The 24,612-nt window shown below is 36.9% G+C and overlaps 2 protein-coding genes across 2 annotated transcripts; both read left to right on the top strand.

Moving 5' to 3' along the window:
• The first annotated feature begins 6,064 nt into the window (after positions 1-6,064).
• On the top strand, positions 6,065-13,059 carry LOC149234297 (LEAF RUST 10 DISEASE-RESISTANCE LOCUS RECEPTOR-LIKE PROTEIN KINASE-like 2.7). Its single transcript, XM_089368221.1, has 4 exons — positions 6,065-6,428; positions 6,722-7,566; positions 12,653-12,778; positions 12,964-13,059. The coding sequence occupies exons 1-4, from the start codon at positions 6,065-6,067 to the stop codon at positions 13,057-13,059; spliced, it is 1,431 nt and encodes a 476-aa protein (XP_089224347.1).
• A 1,903-nt stretch (positions 13,060-14,962) lies between these two features.
• Positions 14,963-15,373, top strand: LOC149234298 (rust resistance kinase Lr10-like). The gene has a single exon (XM_089368222.1). The coding sequence runs from the start codon at positions 14,963-14,965 to the stop codon at positions 15,371-15,373; it is 411 nt and encodes a 136-aa protein (XP_089224348.1).
• The last annotated feature ends 9,239 nt before the right edge of the window (positions 15,374-24,612 follow it).

Below are 24,612 nucleotides of genomic sequence, written 5' to 3' on the forward strand. Positions count from 1 at the left end.
GTACCCTCAATCTGGTCCAAACCCTTCATGGTCCCAAAATTGTCGTGGACCTCCTCCTCCTCCTTCAGGACAATTCTCCCAACTTATGCCACAACAACAACTACAACTACCTTCTAATATATCCACTAGATATCCTCCTCTTCGTCTGCAACTGCCTGTTCAATCGAATCCAAATCCAAACAATCGGGGGGCTCAACAGGTTGAGACACTCAACCTCCCTGCATATAGTATTGCCACCATGGAATGTAACGAATCAAATCTACGGTCCGGTTGGGTGGTGACGAATCAGACTTCACCAATAATTGTTGAACATATGGATAATGAAGTCTCAGAACCAGAACCTAGAGATTCTACTAGAACAACAAGGGATGAGTCAATACAATTTCCTATGAAACAAGAAACCCCTTCACAAATGATTGTTACTAAAGGATGTTAGACTGGTCCACCCTATCCTAAGAGATTATCATTGAGAAAACCAAGTCCTCGTCCTGAATTCGATTTTTTAGGGGAGTTGTAGAATTTATTTGTCAAAATCTCGTTACTTCAAGCTATGAAGGACGTACCGATCTATGCCAAAACAATTAAATAATATTTCTCTAGGAAACCTGGCAAAAAAGCAAAGGAACCACTCACTATTCACGTTATCGTAAAATTATAAGACATAATGTTGTGGAAGCCTATACTTGTTAAATATTGGGATCGAGGGAACCCGATTCTGACAGTACAGATTAATGGGGTTGATATCCCAAATGTACTGGTAGATTTGGGGGTAGAAATTAAAGTTATAACCTCTGCATCTATGATTACCTTGGGTTTGTGGAACCTTAAACCAACTCCCACCATCTTAGAATTGGCAGATCGGTCTTCTATAAGACCGGTAGGGAAGCTGGAAGATATAACCATTTCAGTAGACTCATGGAAATACCTTGTTGATCTTTTGGTTTTATATACCCAATCCCCAACTGGTAGACACCCTTTGATTTTAGGAAGACCTTGACTTGCGACCATAGATTCTTACATTGGGTGTTGGTCTAGAAATATGGTATTAGGATTTACCTTGATGTAAAAATCTCTACCTATGAAAGAGCCTAAATCCGAGAATGAAGAAGTTAGAGCGATCCTTACCATCAGTGTCTCTTTGTTTCAAGGATGAAACGAAGAATGAAGCCATTAACACATTTCTCAGCAGTCCCAACTTCATGTTTGACCCAACCCTCCAGCTATTCAAATTTGTCATGACTTGCAGTGTTTAGGAAAATATGGAACCAGAAACAGAAGTTGGAAATATTCCTGTAATTGTACCCTGTGATAACATTTATGTAGAAATTGAATGAGGGAAAACATTGAATATTAATCCTGGCCTTTCTCCTTGCCAAACTGAACGGTTACTGAAGGTCCTTCGGGAACATAAAGGAGCCTTTTCTTGGGAGTATACAGATATGAAAGGAATCCCTACTGATTTATGAAATCATCACATATACATTAAAGAAGAATGTCGACCTGTTAGGCATCTATAGAGAAGAATGAATCCTACCTTAAAAAAAATGTCAAAGATGAATTGCAGAAGCTATTAGATGTGCATTTGATTTATCCGATATTAGGTAGTCAATGGGTTTCCCCGATGATCATTGTTCACAAGAATAATGGTAAGTGGCAGATTTGTGTGGATTACAAGGAATTAAATAAATCAACTTTAAAAGATCATTTTCCCCTACCCTTTATTGACCAGGTCCTTGATACATTAGCCGGAAATAAGATTTTTCTCCTTTCTAGATGTATTCAATGGATACAACCAGATACAAATAGCTCCTGAGGATTAGGACAAAACCACCTTCACATGTGATTGGGGGACCTTTGCCTACTGATTCCTCCCATTTGGTCTCCGTAATGCACCCGCTACCTTTCAAAGGGAAATAGTAGGATTTTTTTCTAATCTAATCAATGGTAGTGTTGAAATTTACATGGATGACTTCACCCCATATGGGGATTCTTTTGAAGAAGGTCTAGAAAACTTAGAGAAAGTAATTAAAAGATATATACAAACACATGTTTCTCTTAGTTCAATAAAATGTCATATGATGATGGAGGAAGGAATATTGCTGGGACACCTGCTTTTAGTTGCAAGAATTCAGGTTGATCCTGCTAAAGTAGAAGTGATATTGAATTTTCCTACACCTAAGACACTGACACATGTACATAGCTTTATTGGTTATGATGGCTATTACAAACGGTTTAAAGAGCTTTTTTCTAAGATAACATTCCCACTTTTTAAATTGTTACCTAAAGATGCGGAGTTTGTGTGGACAGATGAATGTGAAGCTGCCTTTAAAGAAATCAAAGAACTAGTTTGTAAATCTCCGATATTACGAGGTCCTGACTAGAAGCTCCCATTTCAAATCTCTACAAATGCTTTTCAAACAATAGTAGGGGAGGTCTTGGGGCAACAAGAGGATAAGAAACTGTATGCGATCTATTATGTCAGTAAGAACTTGACTCCTGCTGAACTGAATTATATAGTAACTGAAAAAGTGTTCTTGGTTGTTATTTATGATATCAATAAGTTTCAGCATTATATTACATGGTATCCTAATTTCGTGCACACTGATCATACAGCTATCAGGTATCTTATGAATAAACCAATAACCCCTAGTCGTATTACAAGATGGTTGTTGTTAATTCAAGAATTTTATATTACCATTGTAGATAAGCTAGGGAAAGATAATGTGGTTGCATATTTCCTATCTAGAATGGATACTAGTAATGAAGGTACCCCTATAGAGGATAGTTTTCCATATGAACATATTTTTTCAATTTCTACATTTACCTTATAGAGAACAATGAAGGATTATCCATCATAGTGTTTGATATTCATGGATATAAGGATATCTCTTTTACATGGGACCCAACCAACAAATCTGGTGCTGCATAAGTGAGGATGACATCTATGGTGTCCTGAAAGCTGCTCATGATGGCCCCTACAGGGGAAATTTTGTAGATAAGAGGACATGTCATAAGGTGTTACAAATGGGGTAATATTGGCCCTCTATTTTTTGTGATGCAAGGAAATATGTTCAAGGGTGCGATAGTTTCCATCGGATGGGTTAGCTTGGTCAGGAAGATGATATGCCACTACAGTCTCAACTAGTTCTTGAGCCCTTAGAAAAATGGGTTATTGACTTCATTGGTTCATTCAATTTGCCTTCACATCAGAAAGTTCACATTCTGGTTTGCACGGACTATGTGACAAAGTGGGTAGAGGCCAAGGCTATTGTGAAAGCAACAGAATAGGTTGTCTCAGACTTTTTATTTGAAGAAATTTTTGCTCGGTATGGAGATCCTAGAGAGATAGTTTTAGATAGAGGTTTACATGAAATCTGATAGCATGACTTATGAAGAAATATGGGATCAATCATAGGGTAACGTCTCCATATCACCCTCAGGTGAATGGCCAAGTCAAGAGCATAAACAAGGTATTGGAAAATATTCTTACAAAGACTGTAGCAAACCATCACCAAAATTGGGCTGAAAAAATTCCTGAGGCATTGTGGGCGTATAGAACAACATGGTGAAACACAACAAGATTTTCACCATATGAGCTTGTCTATGGGAAATCCCCTTTCTTTCCGATGGAATTCGAAATTAAGATACTCAGGACAGCCCTTGAAGTAGGTTTGAATCTTTTAGAAGCCCAGAAACACTGACTGGAACAGTTAAATGAGTTGGATGAAATTCATTTGGTAGTTGTCCAGAATACTGCTACAATTCAGCAGCAACGAACTAAATGGCACGATAGATTTATCAAGAAAAATGTGTTTCAAAGGGGAGATTGGGCATTTCTCTATGACTCTCAGTTCAAATATTTTAAAGGAAAACTTTGCTCCAGATGGATGGGACCATATGAAGTTGACATGGTGTTTGATAACGGGACTGTTAGACTTATAACAATTGATGAGGCACATACTCCTTTGCTTGTAAATGGACATCACCTCAGACTATACCACCATCCAGCTTCTAAAGACTCCTTTATCAAACATTTCTCTGATAATTCTGGTTTTGAAATTATTAGTGCAGAGAACTCTTCCTCTGCACCTCTGATCTAAAAAAGAAAAAAAACAATAATATATATCTATATATCTAATATAATAAAATGTTGTTACTACTCTATCATTCTTTCTCCTGCAGGTATCTCACTGGTGTTATTACTCCTCCGGTGTTGTTACTCTGATCATGGAAATTTTGTCTAAGTTCTTCACTGGCATTGTTACTCCTTTGGTGCTATTACTCCATGGAAATTTTGTCTAAGTACTTCACTGGTGTTGTTACTCCTCAGGTGTTGTTACTCCTCCAGTGTTGTTACACTTATCATAGTGATTCTGTCTAAGTACTTCACTGGTGTTGTTACTCCTCCGGTGCTATTAATCCCCCAGTGTTGTTACTCCTCTGGTTTTGTTACTCCATGGTGATGGAGATTTCATCTAAGTATTTTAGTGCTATTACTCCTCCGGTGTTGTTACTTCCCCAGTGTTGTCACTCCTTCGGTGTTGTTACTCCATCGTGATTTCAACTAAGTGTTCAAGCAGTGTTGTTACTCCCTCCGATGTTGTTACTCCTCCGTTGTTGTTACTCCGTCAAGGTAATTCGCCAGGTATATCCCCAATCGACTTTGTGGATTTGATCAGTAATTCATTTGACATGACTCGATATGACCACGGAAGGTCATCCCCTTAGTTGGAAGAGGGGGAGGGGGGGGGGGGGGGGGTGTTATTATAATAAATACAAAGACGCCATAATTAAAATGAAGTAATGACTTTTCATATCACTATTGAACCCTGTGCCAACTGCGTACACTCCACGATCTCCACCATACCTCGCACAATTATCCATATGCACTGGGACTTGAATAAGTACAATTGTGTTAATGGATGGTCCTTTCCAATGTTGTGAAACAATTACCATAATTATCACTCATTATTACCATAATTTGCCATGGATTTTTCCATATTTTACCATTATCTTCCCTATTTTCACTATCACCGCACCCCATCACCACCACAACCCTATCACTGCAATTTTACCTGCAGACACTCCTTGTTATTTGTGATGTAAGCATTAAGGGAGATTTTTAGAACTAATGCTTACTTTAGAATTCATTGGGGTCTTTTGGAGATTATTGAGATATTATCTAAACCTCTAGCTCCAATCTTAGAATAAGTTGGATCTCACAAAAATTATACAAATGTGATTGCCTTGAGCATGCATTTTGTTAATTTTAATTACTCTCTCTCTCTCTCTCTCTCTCTCTCTCTCTCTATATATATATATATATATATATATATTGCATATATCCAATATGTTAGTGTTTAATTTATTTATTTTCAAATATTTATATAATATAAATCCTAGATTTTCCCTAGCCATATTTGGAATCTCAAGTTTCCTAGGCATAGTGATTCCCATTTGTTTATGTTCCTCTCAGCATCGTTGAAAATTCTTTGACGGGTTTATCACCCGTTCTTTCATATCATCCATAGGTACCTTCTTCCTCGGGTCTTGTCCTACACAGTGAAGCTAAGGTTTTACCTTCTGTTTGGGTTTCATGCCTATGTCTTTTCCCTCCAGCTTCAGAAGTTTTCAATGTTTTTAGGGTTTTCAAACCAACCCTTGGTGTCCGCTTTCGGCGATGTCATTATCTTCTTTCATTATTTCTCATCCTATTGATCTAGGTGTTGGTCCTCTTTTCTCAGCTGCCTTAGCCATATTTTCCAAGAACCAATCTTATTGTGAGGGTTTTTCTTTTTCTTGGGTTTGTTCAAGAGCCAAAAACCCTCTCATCCCTCTAGATCTCCCCTCTTCCAACAATGTTCTAAAAGTCCTAGTTTCTCAAGCCCTAGAGAATGGGTCTCATTTTCTAGGTAAGGAGGCTAGGGGCTCTAATTGGGAGACGTTAGTTGGGTTGGAGGAGGGCCCTTCCAAAAAAGAAGGTGGTCCTTCTCTCGGAAAAAGGTAGAAGAGACATTTCTTCAAGCAAACAAAGAAGTGCAAATTCTTTGATGATCCCATTCACATGCAGTTACCACATCCAAGGCGTACAGACACCGTCGTGATATCCTTTACGGAGAACAGGACCCTAAATGTCTACGAATGTCAACTGGACAACTCAGTAATAGTTAGCGGAAAATGTAATTCTAGCGTCTCTTACAGTTTGTACGATAATGGGGATTGGATTCGGGGATGTCCTGCGGCCCAAGTAACAGTTGATGTGGGATCATTGCAACTGCTTTACAATGATCGAAAGAGAGATGAAAGTTGTAAATCATGTTTCGAAAGTGGAGGGATATGTGGCTACCGTTACAACACTTCGGGTTCAACTGCACCGTTCGTTTGTTATTGCCAGGATGGACCCCGTGCCGACAACTGCCAGGGCCACGGTATGCTCTATTTCCTAAATTTACGCAAAATTACTTGGAACTGCTAGTTTAGTTAAGATGGTATGAATTATTCATTGACACCCAGGAAAAGGGGTTGCTATAGAGAAAAGGGGTTGAATCTAAAGGAATGAGGATCTGAGTACACCCCTCCAATAAGTTTCCTCCACTCTGCACTCTTTGAACCCAAAGATATGTGTAGATGTGTTTCCCGATATTGTCAAGTACTCATTCTCTTTCCTAAAGCTATGGATCTTTGCTTTTAACTCATAATAGTTGTCATGGCTGCGTTGCAGGTCTAAAAATCAACTCGGCCATTGTAAAAGGTAACTATGGTTTCTTCCCATTGAAAATCACTTTGAACTTGTATCTTATTTCCACTATTTTCATATATCGGGGTTATTGGACAGATATTATATTAATATCGATCTCTCATTCCACTGCAGGTTGCATTTTTGGAGGAGTTGCGCTGACCGCAATATTAGTGATATTCTTAACGTTTTATTGCAAGAAGAGAAGAGATCCTCCTGGTAGCTCTACTTCAAAGGTGGAAAAATTCCTAAAGGATTATGCTTATGAAATGCCAACCAGATATTCACTCTTTCAACTTAAGAAGATCACAAACAACTTTGCGGAAAAATTGGGCGAAGGAGGTTATGGCGTGGTATATAAAGGAAAGCTTGTGAACGGCATTTTAGTGGCTGTCAAGCTTCTTGATAGGCATAGGCACAGCCAAACCCAATTCATGAATGAAGTAGCGACAATCGGACGGATCCATCACTTCAATTTGGTTCGTCTGTTGGGGTATTGCTTCGAAAGCCCCACAAGCGCACTGGTATATGAATACATGCTTAATGGATCTCTCGACAAGTTTACATTTGCCGGAAACGAGAATGGGCAAATCTTAAGTTGGGAGCAAAGGTATTCAGTTGCTTTGGGTGTGGCTCGTGGAATTGCATATTTACACCAAGATTGCCAAAATCGCATCATACACTTCGACATCAAACCTCACAATATATTGCTAGACGCCGACTTAACCCCTAAAGTTGTTGATTTTGGTCTCGCACAACTTTGTGGGAAGGGAGACGACCATATTTCCATGACGACAGCAAGAGGGACGCCGGGATATGTTTCCCCAGAGGTGTGTGTTAACACCCAGGTTGTTCCCTATGACTCCCAAGGGAATACGGCCGGGGTAACCACTAACCAATCTTTGGATCACTGTTTCTAGCCAAACTGTGATCAGAGAGGGCTCTCTCTTTATGATTTGTCTCTGTTATGATGGTGTTTTAGGCTAGCTATTATGCTCAGGTTTTGTTTTATGTTTTTGGTTGAAGGATTTCTTTCAAGTCTTATGATATAGTGTTTAGATAGTGAAATACCATTGGGCAATGGAGTCTGGAGTTTGTGAAATGATTCGATATGCTGGATTGGTGGTGTTCAAACTGCAGGGCCTATTGTGTATTTAGACAAACAAAATTAAATTAAATGGTGATGTATGTCAACCAACAGAAAGCAATTAAGAATTTTCTATTAAGTTGGTGAGGTGAAAGTGAGCACACTGCACAGGAGCAAAACTTGAATTCCTGTAACAAAGGCCACGGTGAAAGGTGTATTCTGACAGTGCAGCAATTAAGAATTACACTTATCTAGATTACAGCTGAAGAAAACATTCATAAACAACACAGATTGAACTCAGGGTACTCAGTGAATAAATCCTGAAAGTTATTCTTTTTCCTTGTTGCTTAATATTGAAAATCAGATAACATATATGAATTTTAACAAAACAACTAATTGACAGAGAGAAGTTACAGAGACTTATTGTATGGTGAAATACACAGGAATCCGGCAGTCATGAACAGAGATCAGAACGCATTCAACACTTCAGAAATCCGAGAAATTCCATCACTTTCTTTATTAAACTTCTGAAAGGATTACAGCATAAGAATTTCTTTAGGAGAAATCAACAACAACCCTTGCAATCTTATGCGAAGGGGACTTTATAGGAAAGCGTATACAAAATATCTCAGGCATTGAGTCATCCGAGAGAGAAAATATCTTCATAAATTTGTTCAGAAAGTAGAGAAGAAGTTATTGTAGCTTTAAATGCAGCATAAATGCTCTTTATGTCTGTCAGAGGGTAATTTGACCTTTGGAGGTCATTGAGTCGGTTGCAATGCTTAGCTTTAATGCTGATAACTGCGCCTTTATTTCTTGCTGCGCTGTATTTTCTCGGCCCTGCCACCTGTAGTCTTCTATTTCTGCTTTGTTGGCTGATCCATCTGCTGAGTTGGCTCAGCTTTGATCCGCTGTGCATGCTGATTTTGTTAAACTTTGCTTTGCATGATAACTGATATTTTAAGAAACAAAATTTGTTAAGTGACTCCCTGTTTACAAAATCTTCTGTATTGCGCTTGTCCACCATTCTTGCGTAGGGAGCTGATGCCTGAGAATAGCATCCATTGTTTCCTCTGCCTCTGTGTACTTGAAGAAATTGGGAGCCACCCCAAATAGGTGATTGATTTCATTCATTATAAAAAACAGATTCTCGACTCTGTTGTAAAGAGACTGTCCTGTGGCTGGCCCTGTTTCCTCTGAGGTGCTGGGCTTATCACTGATCTGGTTAGTGGCAAATGTATTGACCCTTTTAGCATATTGGTCATGTGTGAACAATCTCCCTGCGCTGTTCAGTAAGCCAGGGAGTCCTCTGCTTTCTAACACTTGAAATTTTTCTAAAAATCTGTTCACCTCAGTCTGCATGTCTTGGGTTCTTCTTTCCAATGTCTGTACCAGATTTCTAAGAGTAAGAACCCTCTTGATCAGTTGGACAGTATCAGTCCGGTTTGTAATTCCCATGATGGCTAACTGAGAACTTGTTTTATGATTAAGTACATTGATCATTCTAGTGGCCACTTCAGGCATATTGCTCAATTGAGTTCTTGCTCTGTGAATCTCCCTCTGTGCCTTTGGGATGAGCTCTAGCTGCTCATGGATTGTCTCAATATATGGCCACTGCTCATTGATGGATCGACCAATGTTAGCCCATAGTACTATTTTCAGTTCTGCCACCACTTTGTCTAACTTGAGCTCATTCTCTAGCTCTTTTATTTTGTTTTTGAGGGCTTTCACCTCCCTGTCCTTCTCTGCCACAGTTTGTTTGGACTTATCATATCTATCATTGATTTTAGCCAAAGATTCTTTGGCTGTGTTGAGCTCCAACATTTGAGCTTCCAGGACTTGGATTTCGTTCTTCAGCTTTTGCATATCTAGGCTTTGGGCCTGCTCTGTAGTTGTTGGCGCTGCTGAAGTAGATGTTGCTGTTTGTTCGGTCTGTTGAGGAGGAGGGGCAGTGATAGGAGCAGTTTCCTCAAGATTGATGATCTGAGGAGGAGGTTGAGAGGTCTGACCCTCTTCTCTTTGTTTTAATGCTGCTTGCAATGCTGCTTTTGCAGCCTCTGATTCTCCTAGTTTGTCTTGTGCTTGAATAAGCTGTTTATAAATGGAGATCAGCAAATCTGTGGTGTCCTTCTCCTACCTTTGTTGGGCTACCTCATCTGTCTGAGGGTGCATGGTGGCAGGGAGTTTGATCTTCTTCCTCATGGCAGCCATGTCAACATCCCTCAACTTCAAAATCTCCTGTATCCCAGAAATATCTTTGGGATCATGCCCAATTTCAATGATTATGTCTTCCAGGGACTTTATTCTGTTGTCCTTTGCCTGGGATGATGCCTTCTCCAATTCCAGTTGAGAGGCTGTGGCATTGAGGCTGCTCTTTAGCTTATAATTTTCCAATGTTTCATCTGCTAAGGAGGCATACACCATCTCACCAGTCTGTTTATGCAGTTCAATTTTGTCCATTGGGTGTATGTCTTTGGCCATGACCTCCAGGTTGGTCCTGAGGTAATCTGAGGCAGATTGGGGATGCAGAGTTGTGGGAATAAAATGACTCATGATCATTTTGCCTTCACCTACATCAAAGGCAGACATAAGTCTTTGCTGATTGGTAGGAGCCATGTTTAGTAGGTGATTGTACAGCTATATTTTAATAGGATCATTCCTCCTTTTAATGTCTATAAATTGCTGTTTGATGCTTCCCTCTTTTTGTTGGCTGGAGGAGCTGACCTCCCCTCCCATGGTCCTGTCCTGTTCCTGCTGGTAGGAACTTGCTGAAGCTTCTCTTCTGGGTGGGCCCATGCCCAATGCCTGTCTTATTGCTATGTCCTCCTCTGGAAAATCATTTAATCTCTGCCTTTTCTCTCCCTGGTTTATAGATGATGTCAGGGGAGTTTCTCTATCCCTTTTTCTAAAAACAAATGTATCCTCCTTTTGAGGGGTTTGGAGGACCGAGGCATCAAAGGTAGTCTCTTGCCTTGTAGGCACCGTTCTTTCAGTGGTCTGAGGAGTTTCCACTGTTTCTTTTTGCTGGGCAGGCTGCTCCTGCCTTTGTTCTTCTTGATGTTGCTGCCCTTGCTGTTCTGACTTTTCTTGCTGCCCTTGCTGCAGCCCTTCTGCTTGCTGTTGTTGCTCTGCCTGCTGCTGCTCTTGTTTATCTGTTTGCTCTGTCTCCATTTCTTGATGTGTCTGCTCTGTCTCCATCTCCTTTTCTTTGCCACTGCTGGACATATTCTCAGTGGCCTTGGTAGTTTGCTGCTTGGCAGTTGAGGAGGATTCAGCTGCTCCCGTTTGTGTACTTGGAAGTGTGAATACCTGTGGACAAAGCTCAAGGTCAGCCAACTTCTTTAGATTCCTTAGTGCCCTTTTGTTCAGCTCTTCTTGTGACAAGGGTTCTTCTAAGGTCCCTCTCCTCCATTTGTCTTGGTTTGCATATTTTTCAATGTGGGGGATGCTATGGTGATCATAGGCAGATAACTTATATTTGAGCCTCCTTGTGGATATGAAATGATTAGGGTCATAGGGTACCCATATGAAACTGGTTTGCAGGCCAAGGGCCTCAAGCATTCCCTCTGCTTCCCTCCATCCTTGCTCCCTCTCATTATAAATAAAATGGCCAAGTTGGCTTTTGACCTTCAACTGTGCCTTTTTTCCCTTTCCTGAAAAATGAAGCACATCAACTCTGCCAAATTGCCTAAAGTACTCTAGGGCAAATAGCCTCATAGGCACATACTTGGGTAGTTTGAAAGGAGGTAGATCACACCCATATATCCTGATGACAGTGTGGTTTTGGTAGAAGTACCAATCCCCAATGCTATAAGATTTGGACAGCTGAAGAATTCTCTGCATGTCATCAGTGAGTCTCGGAGGAGGTGAGCTCATCAGCATTGCCATAGTTGGATGGATGAACAGATCCATGAATTCACAGTAAGTGTATGGAGACTCAGGTCTAATGTGGAAGACAGATGACCAGTAGACCACTGATCTGGGATTGCCTTGGGCATCCATTCTTTTGATTGAAAAGTGAAATTTCTCATGTTGATGATACAAGATCAAATGGTAAATGTAGGAGGTGTATCTGAACACCCTATCTCTCCTTAAATTCATCAATTGCTCATGAATCTTGTCTAATATGTAGGTGGCATAGTCATAGCAGATTGGTGACTTGCCAGGAGCAAACATAAGCATCAATACCAGCACAGTTGTATCAATATGCTCGATTGAACTATATCCCAAGATGGGAGAAATCATATCTACAAGGTCTCTGCCCAGCTCATTGAGGTATACATGAAGAATTGGAGGGCCCATTACAATGTTAGTTTTGATGTATAATTGATTGAATTTAACAATTTGGGCATCTGTGAGTTTATCCCCTTGTTTTATCAGATTTACCAGTGATAAAGGAAACAACTTCTTCTGAGGGTTGAAGCAAAGCATGTCTCTGATAGCTTGAGGGGTAACATAGAAAAGTACTGCACCAGATGGGTCAAGAACAGCTCGCTGAGAAACATCATATTGTTCAGCACAGAGGTGGATTAGTTCAGGGAACTGGTTGACCTGAGGGAGCTTAAAAATAGGGAGAAAAGAGTCACATAAGCCCAGTATATCTGTCCCATTTTCATGCTTGGCTTTTAATTCATTCAACAGATGAAGGTGGAATTTGCTGCTCATAAGCTTCTCTTCTTCAATTTGGTAATCCATATCTGCCAAGGCTTGCCATTTCAAATTCTTTTGAGGGGCATTCAGAGGTTGAACATTTAGCACTATGGGAGCCATAGGGGGATCCATGGTTCTTTTTAGGATTCTGTTCTTTAAGGGCTGGTGTTACTATGCAGAGTAACACAAAAGGAGCTTCTTCTGGGGAAAATGGGAATTTAAGAGGACAAAGAGTGAATGGGAAAGGTTGCAGTGATTGCAGTACTGCTTTTGAACAAAATAGAGCAGTAGCAGAACTGAGCAGAGTTTGCTTTGTGGTGAATTTGTTTCTTGCAGGTAGCTGGTTCACGATTGCGCGAACCAACGAGGAATTTTCACTAAATTTGCCCAATGTGGCCTCCTAAACGTGTAATGGCAGCACTGGTTTGGTATGAATGCTAGTACAGTGGAGTTTTAATGGTGAAATTGGCGTTTTAAGGTCTGCTCACAGGCTATACCCGGAATTCACGGAAAAATGGACTTGCAGAGTGAAAATGGAGAATACCTGGTGAATTTCGTCGGCTTAATGTTGCTAATGCGCGAGTGATGGACGCTCTGGCGGTCTCGGAATTTCCTCAGCAGGCTGGTGCAAGTTTTATACGTAAATTGCATGCAGAACAAACAGTGCAACTTTTGCCAAAAATAGCAAAAAACGCGAAATTTTTGGTCTATATATGGATTTTGGCGATTTTGGCGCGTTTTTGTGCTGACGTCAGCATGACGTCATAGGTGGGGCCAGGGTCGGATGACGTCAGCATGACGTCATCAGGCCAGGTGGCGGGCTCTGATTGGGCCACGGGGATAGTGAGGTGGCAGGATAGGTCAGCCAATGGTCGAGCGGGAGGTTGACACGACGGCATCCGTGGTAGTGACGTGGGGTGACGGGGAAATGACGTGGTGATGACGTAATGCAAATGGAATGGGGAAACCGGAAACCGGAGGCGGTTTCATATCGCACCGCTTACGGTACGGTGGCGGTAAGTGTCAGTTGTACCTCCGACGAGCCGTGGAGGGGACGCGTGGCTACCGCATGACGTAGCCAATAATACGGCCGTCGGAAGATATCGTCCGGACAAAGGATCTGCTCCGATGCAGTGATGGCCGTCAGATCTGGGGGGCATGATCGGACGGCTATCGGAGGGTTGATGTGATAGGGGGATAGGGCGGGTAATCAACGGTCGTCGGAAAGAGTCCGAAGCCTTGAGAGCCGTTGGATCTTCAGTTATTTGATCGGACGGTCGTCGGGAGGACGAAGGGATCGACAGGTAAGGGGAAGGGCGGGGATTATTTTAATAATTATTCTGGGGAACTGTGTATGGGCGGAAAACTTTGGTATAGTGGGTTTTCGGGAATTTTCTGTGGAAATGCGCCCGCCCTTTGGACTTTAGGTAAAGGGGAAAAGTGGGTTTTCCATGTTTTTAGCCTTTTGAAGCGGGTAAGGGTATAAGCAAGGCTTTTTATGAGGTTTTTATGTGTAAATGGGGGTTTAAAAGTGAGAAAATGGATTTGTGAAGGGGAAAGGGGTTTTGGGCTTAGGTTTATCAAGCTGACCAGGTGTCATTTGATCCCTGACACGGGACTTATTGGCTATAATACCAAGGGGTGGGTATTTATACAAAATTTGGGGTTTATACACCATGGTGTTAATACTAGTAGGGGAAAAGGTAATATGAGGGATTTACATAGTAGAGTTAGGGTTAATATGGATAAAGAGTGAATGAGGGGGAAAAACACTAAGTGTATTTGAAGCTTGCTTAGTTGAGGGAGTAGATCAAAATGAAAAGAATTTTTAGACAAGAAATGTGGCTTCTAAGGATAAAAATTCAATCACATTACCACAAGTACTTCCATGAATGTTAACTCCAAGGGGATGTTAGTAAATGACATGAAAGGGGGAAGTGGGAGGTTAGACATGCTTCTTTACTTTTCTTCTCTTATCTTGATCATCCAATCTGAAATGGATATCATTTCTGCAACCCCATCTACTTACCCAACTACTTTGCCTAGCATTTTTTGTTTCTTCTTGGAGGGTGCATTTAGGCTTGCAAACCCTTACTTGCCTTTTCTTTTCTTTGGCTTTTTCTTTTGTCTTTCTGTCTATTTCTACCCTTATTGCTTCCAAGGTCCCAGATTAAGCAGTTGGGAACCTTAACTTCTCTACCTGAGCTACTTGTCTGCCAAGATTAAACAGTTTGGACAGACTTCTTTCTCTAATCTACAACTGAAAATTGAAAGCATGGCATGATCCAGATTAAACTGTTGGATCATCCATCAAAATTTGAACCAAGGCCATCAAAATTAAAACAAGGAGAAGCTCTTTACACACCTTGTTTTTTCTAGGAAATATGGGATCTTTGTGTAGTCAAAGCAGAGCATATTTGGACTTTCCCTTGTCAATCATGAAATATGAAACCTATTGGTATAGGTATCCAACAGTGTGGTCGAGAGGTATGGATCCTATTACAGATAAATCAGATGTCTATAGCTTTGGAATGCTGTTGCTTGAGATTGTCGGGGGCAGAAAGAATATTGATGTACAGGTAAGCCGGTCGAGTCAGTTATACTTCCCTGAGTGGGCTTTCAAGCTGATTGAGAGTGGCGAGTTGGGGATGAGACTGAGAGGAGGAGAAATAGAGGCTGCAGATGAGGAGACGGCGAGGAGACTCACAAAAATTGGATTGTGGTGCATTCAATACCAGTCCAGAGATCGTCCTTGTATGACGAGGGTTCTCCAAATGTTAGAAGGTAATGGAGCAGACGTCCCCAATCCTCCGTTACCCTTCAATTCCTCGGCTACGCCTGAAAATCCTATAGTGTCCTCCACAGTGAGTTCTTCAATTGAAATTACTCTTCCACGGTGATTTGATACATCGTGTTTGGAAGTGATTTCTTTATATATGTAATATTATGGAACATTGGCATTTGTTTTTTAATGATTTAATGACATTATATTAGAAAGAGATATGTATAAAAAATGAATTGCTTTTCAAAATAATTAATGGTATTATATATGAGAGAGATTTATAAATGGAAAGATTTTCAAAAGATTTATAAAAATTATATTCGGCAGATATATGTTTATGTGATAAGTAGGTTTTTTTAAGGCCATTTCCATATTGTTTTTCTTACTGCACTGCATGTTGATTTTTTATATTAAAATATTTTATGTTGTTTACATTGTTAATATTATTATACATGTTGATTTTTTATATTAAAATATTTTATGTTGTTTACATTGTTAATATTATTATACATGTTGATTTTTTATATTAAAATATTTTATGTTGTTTACATTGTTAATAGTATTATACATTTTATGTTATCAGTTTTAAAATTTAATTAAATGAAATTAAATATGAGATTACTTATTTTTTTAAATAAGTGAATATTTATTTTATTTTATTTTATTTTTTATTATAATAATTGTTAATTTTTTTATGGTTTGGTTTGATAATTATTTTTTAAAACAATAAAAAAACTAAATTTTTTATTTATTTTGCTTACCAATTATGAAAAAAATAATTTACAGATATATTAAAGGAATTAATAATGGTGAATTAGCCTTCTAAATTTTATAAATAATTTAATAAAATACAATTAAAAATTCATATAATTTATTCTTCAAAAATATTTCTACAAGGTTAGAGTTGAAATTAGCCTTCTAAATTTTATAGATAATTTAATATATAACACAATTAAAAGTTCATATAATTTATTTTTCAAAAAATATTTCTACAAGGTTAGAGTTGAAAAAAACATTTGAGAGGAAATTTATAGTTTATGATACTCATAGTGGTTTTCCTTCCCTATAAAAAACTTTATTTTCAAAAGGTTTTAAAATAACATATGATATGGTGGAAGACATATTCAAACAAAGTAAAAACATTAACTTAAAATTGTTTTAGCTCAAGTGGCAATGGCAGTGGAAATGAAGAGTGGTTTGGGATCAAATGTTGTGCTACGCTCGGGTGAATAATGGACATGTAAACACGAAACTCAGAGAGTCCTACCAAGCTTACAAAAAAAATAACATATATTTATTTAAATGGTTTATTAACTATATTTTTTATTAAATTTAAATTTAAAAGCAAAGTAATCTCTCATAGAGTTTATTTTGGCTGCTACCACTACTGCCTAGATCCATTTTAACCCCAGATCTATCAAACCTCTAGAGGGATCAAATCTCTTGGTAGATCTGGGGTTAAGATGGATCTAGGTTGGTTATATAATATCTATATTTGTTTCTATGTGTCTGTTATTATTTCTCTCTCCCCTTCATTTTGTGTCTTTCTATCTCCATCTCTACTTCTCTCTCTCCCCCTCTCTCTCTCCCCAATTTCTCTCTCCTCCCCACTCCCTATCTCCCAACTCTCCCTCTTTTTCCCATTTTCTCTCCCTACCATCTATATCTATATATCCCTACATCTCTCATTTATCTCTCTATCTCACCAATCCAAACACATACACACACACACTCTCTCTCTATATCTATCTCTCTTCCTCCCTGTGTCTCTATCTTCTTCCCTCTCTCCTCCCTCCAACTTTGTCACTATCTCTCTCCCTCTATCCTTCTCTCTCTCTCCCCTCCATCTCTCTATCTTCTGCTCTCTCTCTTCCCCTTATCTCCCTATCTCTCTCATCCCTTTTCTCTCTCTTCCTCTCTCTCTCTCTCTCTCTCTCTCTCTCTCTATGTCCCCACCACTCTCTCTCTCTTTGTCCTTCAACTCTGTCACCATCTCTCCCCCCTCTCCCCTCCCCCCTTTATTTCTTAAATTTGATCCCATTGTATTGTATTTAAGAAAGTATCTAAATTAGAAAAAATCAAATTATTGCTAATATTAAACCTATATTTTGGATCAATAGTATCAAAGAAAATATAATAATTAAAACCTTCAAAGAATAATGCGTTATTTTGCCTCTATCATTGGTAGTCACTTTGCTTGCTCTCATCCCATGGATCCTTAATTAAGATGGATATATGCTAGTTCTTAATGATATTATTTATATTATAAAAATTTAACATCTCTCTATATAAAAAGTATTCTCATTTTAAAGTTTAGATATATCTCAAAAATAATTATAACCTTTTTGCTTTTAGATTTATTTAAAAAAATGTTATTAAATTAAATTAAAATAAAATATTTTGATTGTGAAATAAGTTAGGGTTTTTTGGCATGTGGTATTCATAAGCCACGGTATTGGCCCATGGTATTGTAACAAACCCTATTTTCAAGTTAACAATATCCATGGTAAAGCGGGGGTGAATATCCATGGTTACAAATTTTGTCATATTGTTATAAAATATTTTGATTGTGAAACAAGTTATGGTTTTTGGGCATGTGGTATTGATAAGCCATGGTATTGGCCCATGGCATTGTAACAATGTCTATTTACAAGTTAATAACATCCAATGGGGGTGAATATCCATGGTTAAAAACCTTGTCATATTGTAAGTGTAAAGTTTTTATGTGCTTATCAATTAAATTTAAATATGGTTATGAAATCATTATTTTAATTTATAATGTAAAGTGAATTTTAATTTATAGCTACTAATTATATGTTAGATTTTTTAATGTGATATGTAATTTTATTAATAAAAACAAAATCAAATACAACAAATTAGATATTATTATTTTTAACATTTTATTATTAAGTGAGACAACATTTAAATGTTTAGACTCATTCAGATACTACACTCTATATTACTTTTACTTTTTTAGTTATTACTTAAATTTGTATTATTAATTGAGCCAACGTTTAAATGTTTACACTTATTTCTGATATCGGGTTTATATTACTTTTAACTTCAGAATTCATTCTTTTGTGATCCATCAAAAATGTTTTGTGGATGTGTTTCGAACTATCTAATGTGGTTCCCAAAATCGGATCTTGGATGGAATCACATTAAATATAGAGAGAGCAATGTAGAGAGAATTGATTTTAACGATTACAATATAACAACTAGTTTTAGTTTTGAATGAAGAAATATCGTTTATTAATAAAAAAAAATTAATATGTTTTAAAACAATTTTTTTCATAAATAAATAATATTTTAATAGTCATAAACTAACCATAAAAATATTTAAAATAAAATAAAATAAAAATAAACTAATTATTATCTTTTGGTCAAACTTAAAGAATCAAAGGAATAAACCCAATTAATAAAATAAAAAAGAATAAGTAAATCAAGGTCAAGAAAAAAATTAATAATAATAATAATAACAACAACAACTATAACATCTAGGTTCTATATTACTTTTAAATTTTATTATTCTTTAAGTGAGTCCACTTTTTAAAATGTTGACAAAATTTCTTACATTGCATCTCCACATTTCCCCTATACTAGTTTCAATAATCTCTTAGGTCCATCATGCCACCCCAACACTCTTAATCTTTCATACAGTCAATTCCAATAGCTAACGCTATAATCCCCCAGGTAAACCATGTCGTGCCTACCACACATAATTTCTCATAGGGTTGATTCTGACTGCTACCATTATAATTTCCTATTCCAATAGCTAACACTATAATCCCCTAGGTGAACCATGCCGCGCCTACCACACATAATCTCTCATAGGGCTGATTCTGACCGCTACCATTATAATTTCCTATGTAAACCACGCCGCCTAATACTCGGGTATAGGTACAGTCAGGGGGATTTGAAACTAAAATGCCTTGGTACATAATACTTAATTTTCACATACATCACTAATTAAGTTGCATTGAAGAGCTTATATATATATATATATATATATATATATATATATATATATATATATATATATATATATATATATATATAATGCCTTAGTACATAATACTTGGTTTTCACATCCATCACTAATTAAGTTGCATTGAAGAGCTTTTATATATATTATTGATATGTTTAAAAATGTATAGATTTTAAAAACAAAATACATTTTATATATACAAATGAACTGAAATGAATTGTTGTGCTCTCCATTTTAGTATGGAAAATATGTTGTAATGTCCTGTCTTGTTTTGTTAAACAAATTGATTTAGTCAAATTACATAAAAAATAAAATGAACTTAATTGATTAGTCAATTTACAATTTGTGGGTTTGACAAACCATCCTTTTTCCCATAGTATTCTTAAGTGCCAGTTTTTCCCATGATAACCTATGGCCTAATTAAAGGCATAAAATTCCATATAGTTTAGCTTTTCATATGTAAGATGAAGGATGAAATTTACTTCAATGTGTGCTCATCAGAATGTCCATCTTAAAAAATTGTTATTTTTAGAGTTTTATTTTGCATGTAATATATATAAAATGGAAACAAAATTTTAAAATATACAAGAATAGTTTGAAATTTTTCTATTGTTTAAATTTTATTGTAATATAGGATTTACTTCCAATCAAATTTAAATTTTATAAAAAATTGAAATCAAAATTTTATGAACTTAAAATAGCAAGAGGAGAAATTAAATTAAATTAAATTCTTTTATATTTTTCCAAATAAACTTTTATTCAAATTTATAAATATAATTTAATTTATAATAATTTGATTAAAATAATAAATAAATTTATATAATAGTGAAAGTGGCAATAAATAAAAATTAGAATAATGACCAATGCCTATTCCAAAATCATCTCCAACAACATTTCATTTTCTTGAGCTAAATTTACTTTTTATAACTTTTTCCATTGTTTAAATTTATTTGCAATATGGGATTTAATTCTAATAAAATTTTAATTTTATGAAATTAAAATCACAATAGGAGAAGTTAAATCAAATCAAATGATTTTATATTTTTTCAAATTAAATTTTATTTAAATTTATAAATATTTGAATTTAAAATAATTTCATTAAAATTAATTAAATAACAAATAAATTTATATTAATAAATAGTTTCATTTTAAAAATAAAACGATCCTAGATCCATCATAAATTTAGATCTACTAAGCACTGAGAGGGATCAAATATCTTGAGGTACAAGCCTCTTTTATAGTGAAAAAATATTTGATCCCTTGAGCTTGGTAGATTCATATTTATTATTTTAAAACTTAAAACCTATCTGGAGTGATATCTTTTCATTTTGGGAAGGTCATGGATAGCTTACACTAATGCATACATGAACTATAGATCGAGGTGTATGACCATTCTCATGGTAATTCTACTAAAATGTTCTCTCTACCGCTTGCCAAAACCATTCTCGATTATGCAACTCTGCTCTAACCTCATGACAATGAAGAAGGATAACTTCAAACTCTCCTTATCCTTGACCAAGCCTCATTTTTTAAGGAAAATAATAAAGATACTTTGATTTTCACCTTTATTACTCAACCTCACATACCTAACCGCTTTCCTTTTGTGCACCTCCTTGAAGGTCACTCTCAAGAGAATTATTAACCTGCTAAGTTAATTCAACATAGGGAAAACATGGCACATTTGGATATTGTATCTAAACAACATTCCCTTCCTATTGAGATTTACCCTAGGAAAACTTTGAACATTAATAGTGGATTAGAACATGCTCAATAGGAGCATCTTATTGAAATGTTACAAACACATAACATTTCTTTTGCATGCGATTATAATGATATGAAACGGGTCGATCCAAATTTATGTTCTCGCGATATCTATAATAAGGAGGATTCCTGACCTATCCAACAACCTAAGCAAAGGATGAATTTTTCTATTAAGTATGTAATTAAGGAAGAAATTCGAAAATTAGTTAGCACAGGCCTCATCTACCCTATTCTAATAATCAATGGGTTTCACCCCTAGTTATTGTGCCTAAGAAGAATGGTAAATGGTGGGCCCTATGCATATTATTGAGAGTTAAACAAGTCTCTTGAAGGAATATTTCCCCTTACAACACATTGATAAGGTCATTAATATCTTGGCAAGGAAGAATTTTTTCTCCTTTCTTGATGGATTTTGTGGCTATAACTAGATCCAAGTTGCCCCTGAAGACAAAGAAAAGATGACATTTACATGCACTCGAGGGGCATATGATTATTAAGTTACATTTTCTTTATAACTTCTCCTACCACATTCTAAAAGGTTGTTCTCGACACATTTACTGACCTTATCAATGACTATGCTGAAATCTATATGGATGATTTCACCTTATATGGAAATACCTTTCAGGAGGCTATAAGCAATCTTGAAATTTTTTTAGTGTGGTGTAAGGAAACCAACCTTATCCTCAGAAACAAAAAACGCCAAATGATTCTCACTAGGGGCATAGTATTGGGGAATCATGTGCCTTGTGAAGGGACTAAAGTAGTCCCTACAGAAATAGAAGTCATTTGTAATCCCTCAACTCAAACCTGTAAAAAATATGTCTATAGTTTCCTAGGATATGTTGGGTACTACTATAGTTTATAGAAAAATTTACTCAGGTAGAATCCCCCTTATTTTGTCTATTAACCAAAGATGCAAAATTCTACTAGACTAGTAAATTCCAATTAGCTTTCGGGAATTTAAAGGAGAAACTATCCACAACCCCTATTTTATGGTGACTTGATTTGTCCCTTCCTTTACATATCTCTATTGATTCTTCAGAAAAAAAATATTGGAGCTATGTTAGGTAAAAAGGAAGAACAATGACCTTATGCTATTTACTACAGTAGTAAAAATCTTAACTCAACTGAACATAATTATAACGTGACTGAAAAATAATTTCTTATTGTTTTACATTCCATTAACATATTTGTTCATTATATCCCCATATACCGAGTATTTGTACACATTGATGACTCCCCATACGATTATTTATGAACAAACTTATTACCAATGGTCAATTAACTAGGTGGCTTCGTCCTCTCTAGAAATTCAATATCACCATTCTATATAGACTTGGAAAAGAAAATATGGTAGCTAATTTTATCACTAGATTTAATAATGAGGAAAAACCTATTCTGGTAGAAGATGTCTTTCTTAATGAGCATTTATTTGTTCTATCTACTAATACACCTTGGTTTGCGGATATTGCTAATTATTTAGCTACATGGAATATTCCACAACATTTATCACCAAGAGAATGTCAAAACATTATTAGACACAGTGTTATGTATTCATGGATTCAGGGGTACTTATTCTACATAGGGCCAAATCTTATGATCTGACATTGTGTGGAAGAAGATGATATATATGACATCCTTAAGCCATGTCATGATGAGCCATGTGGGGGAGATTTTGCAGAGAATAGGACTACAAATAATATTTTGTGATGGGGATACTATTGTCCAACCCTTTTTATGGATGCCAAGAAGTATGTCTACAATTGAGAAGTTTCAACAGATAGGAAGACTTGTACAACATATGAGCTTCTATTAAATTCGTAAGTCATGGTAAATGCTTTTGAAAAATAAGCCCTTGATTTTATAGGACCAATCAACCCACCATCAAGACAAAACATGTATATTTTAGTATGCACAGACAATGTAACTAAGTGGGTTGAATAAAAGGCCCTGTCTAAAACAAAAAAATAAGTAGTGGCTAATTTTTTATATGAAGAGATATTTGTCTACTTTGGCATTCTATGAAAAAATGTTACAGACCAAGGAACCTAATTCACTTCTTAAATCATTAATTCCATTACTGAATAGTTTAGGATGAAACACCAAATTTCCACCCCATACCATCCACATGCAAATGGATAGGTGGAGGTAACTAATAAGGTTTTAGAATCCATATCGACAAAGACAATCGTACAACATAATAAGGACTAGGCCAAAAAGCTTCTAGATGTCCCGATGTCCCACCCTGCACAACTATTTTTGAGTTTAGTTTTTATGATCATTTGATTATTCGACATCGAATCTAGAGAGAGTTGATCTTTTTCTCTTTTGGTGATCTAGCATCTATAGGTGCAGCAGCTTCCTTTCTTAAGGAGCAACGAAGTAGTTCTGGAACGTTATTTTCTTGAGATGGTCAAGGAATCTACACCTGACCCTCTAAGGAAAATGGAAATTTTCTAGAGTAATCTTGTGCGAGAAGATTCCTGGAACAAGGCGTTTCAATCCACGGATTCTGAAATAAGTATGAAGTGTCACGTAGAAGCCAAACCACTGGGGATCTGAAGCACCGAGTGGTTTACTATCTGAGGCAGGATTCAAATTATTTATGTTGGAGCAGAGCAAGATCCCTAGAATTGTGAGTTGACCAAATGCTCAGACACATACAAAAATTTGCTACACCATGGTCATGACCCTAGATCGACATTCCCAGATGCTTAGCTTTGCAGTGCACATAAGAGAAGTTTGTGTATTAATGACATCGTTTTTTGCGTCAAATACCACTCTGGTTGCTTATCTTTTTGGTAAGGAGATTTGGGATTCTAGTGTCGGACTTGCAGCAACGGAATCAAAGCCTTGGCCCAGGTTCGATTCCCCGATTTGCATTTGATGGGGGGTGTTAGATTTTCACACTCGTCTCGTTGGAAATCGATCACGTGGACTAACCGCCACTATGATATCCACCCTGGGACCACTTAAAAAGGTAATGCTAATGGTTTGGAATTTCACTAAAGCATGCGGGTTTTTGGCGTAATGGAAAACCTAACATGGTATGAGAGCACATTTTGGATATGATCTTGTTGCTTCCTCATAACCTACATCCAACTGTGAGGTGCTTGAAGGAAATGCTCTTGTTAATTGTGATAAACATATTGATGACATAATTGCTAATGTCATTCCAGATGAAAATGTTGTGGCACCCAAATTTGAGTCTGCAAAAACAAAGATTGAGGCATCTCTAGATCCTCATCAAAGGAAATCATCCAAGCATCAACATTATTGGTCAACTAGTAGTCCAACATTCAGATCGTTACAGAAGAGACGTGAAAGAATGAATTGTGGACCAGTGCTAACCATTAGGATTGTTTGTGGATGGATCGATGGATGGTCATGTTGTCATTTGAAACAATGCTTGAAGATTTCATATCGTCATGTTGCATCAATTGTCCGTTGTTGATTTCCTTTGTTCCCTCAGTTGTGTTTTGGGGGGGGGGATTTGCTGACAATAGAGACTATTGATTCCCACTCCTTTCGCAGTTATGTTTTAGGGGGGCAAGTTAGACGGTTACAAATATTTTTGTGTTTATCAGTGTGATGCTGATGGTGTTCAA

The sequence above is a fragment of the Pinus tabuliformis genome, chromosome 8 (assembly GCF_031772625.1).
Source record: "Pinus tabuliformis cultivar Carrire ecotype Pingquan chromosome 8, CPIR1, whole genome shotgun sequence".
In the NCBI taxonomy this organism is placed as follows: Eukaryota; Viridiplantae; Streptophyta; class Pinopsida; order Pinales; family Pinaceae; genus Pinus; species Pinus tabuliformis.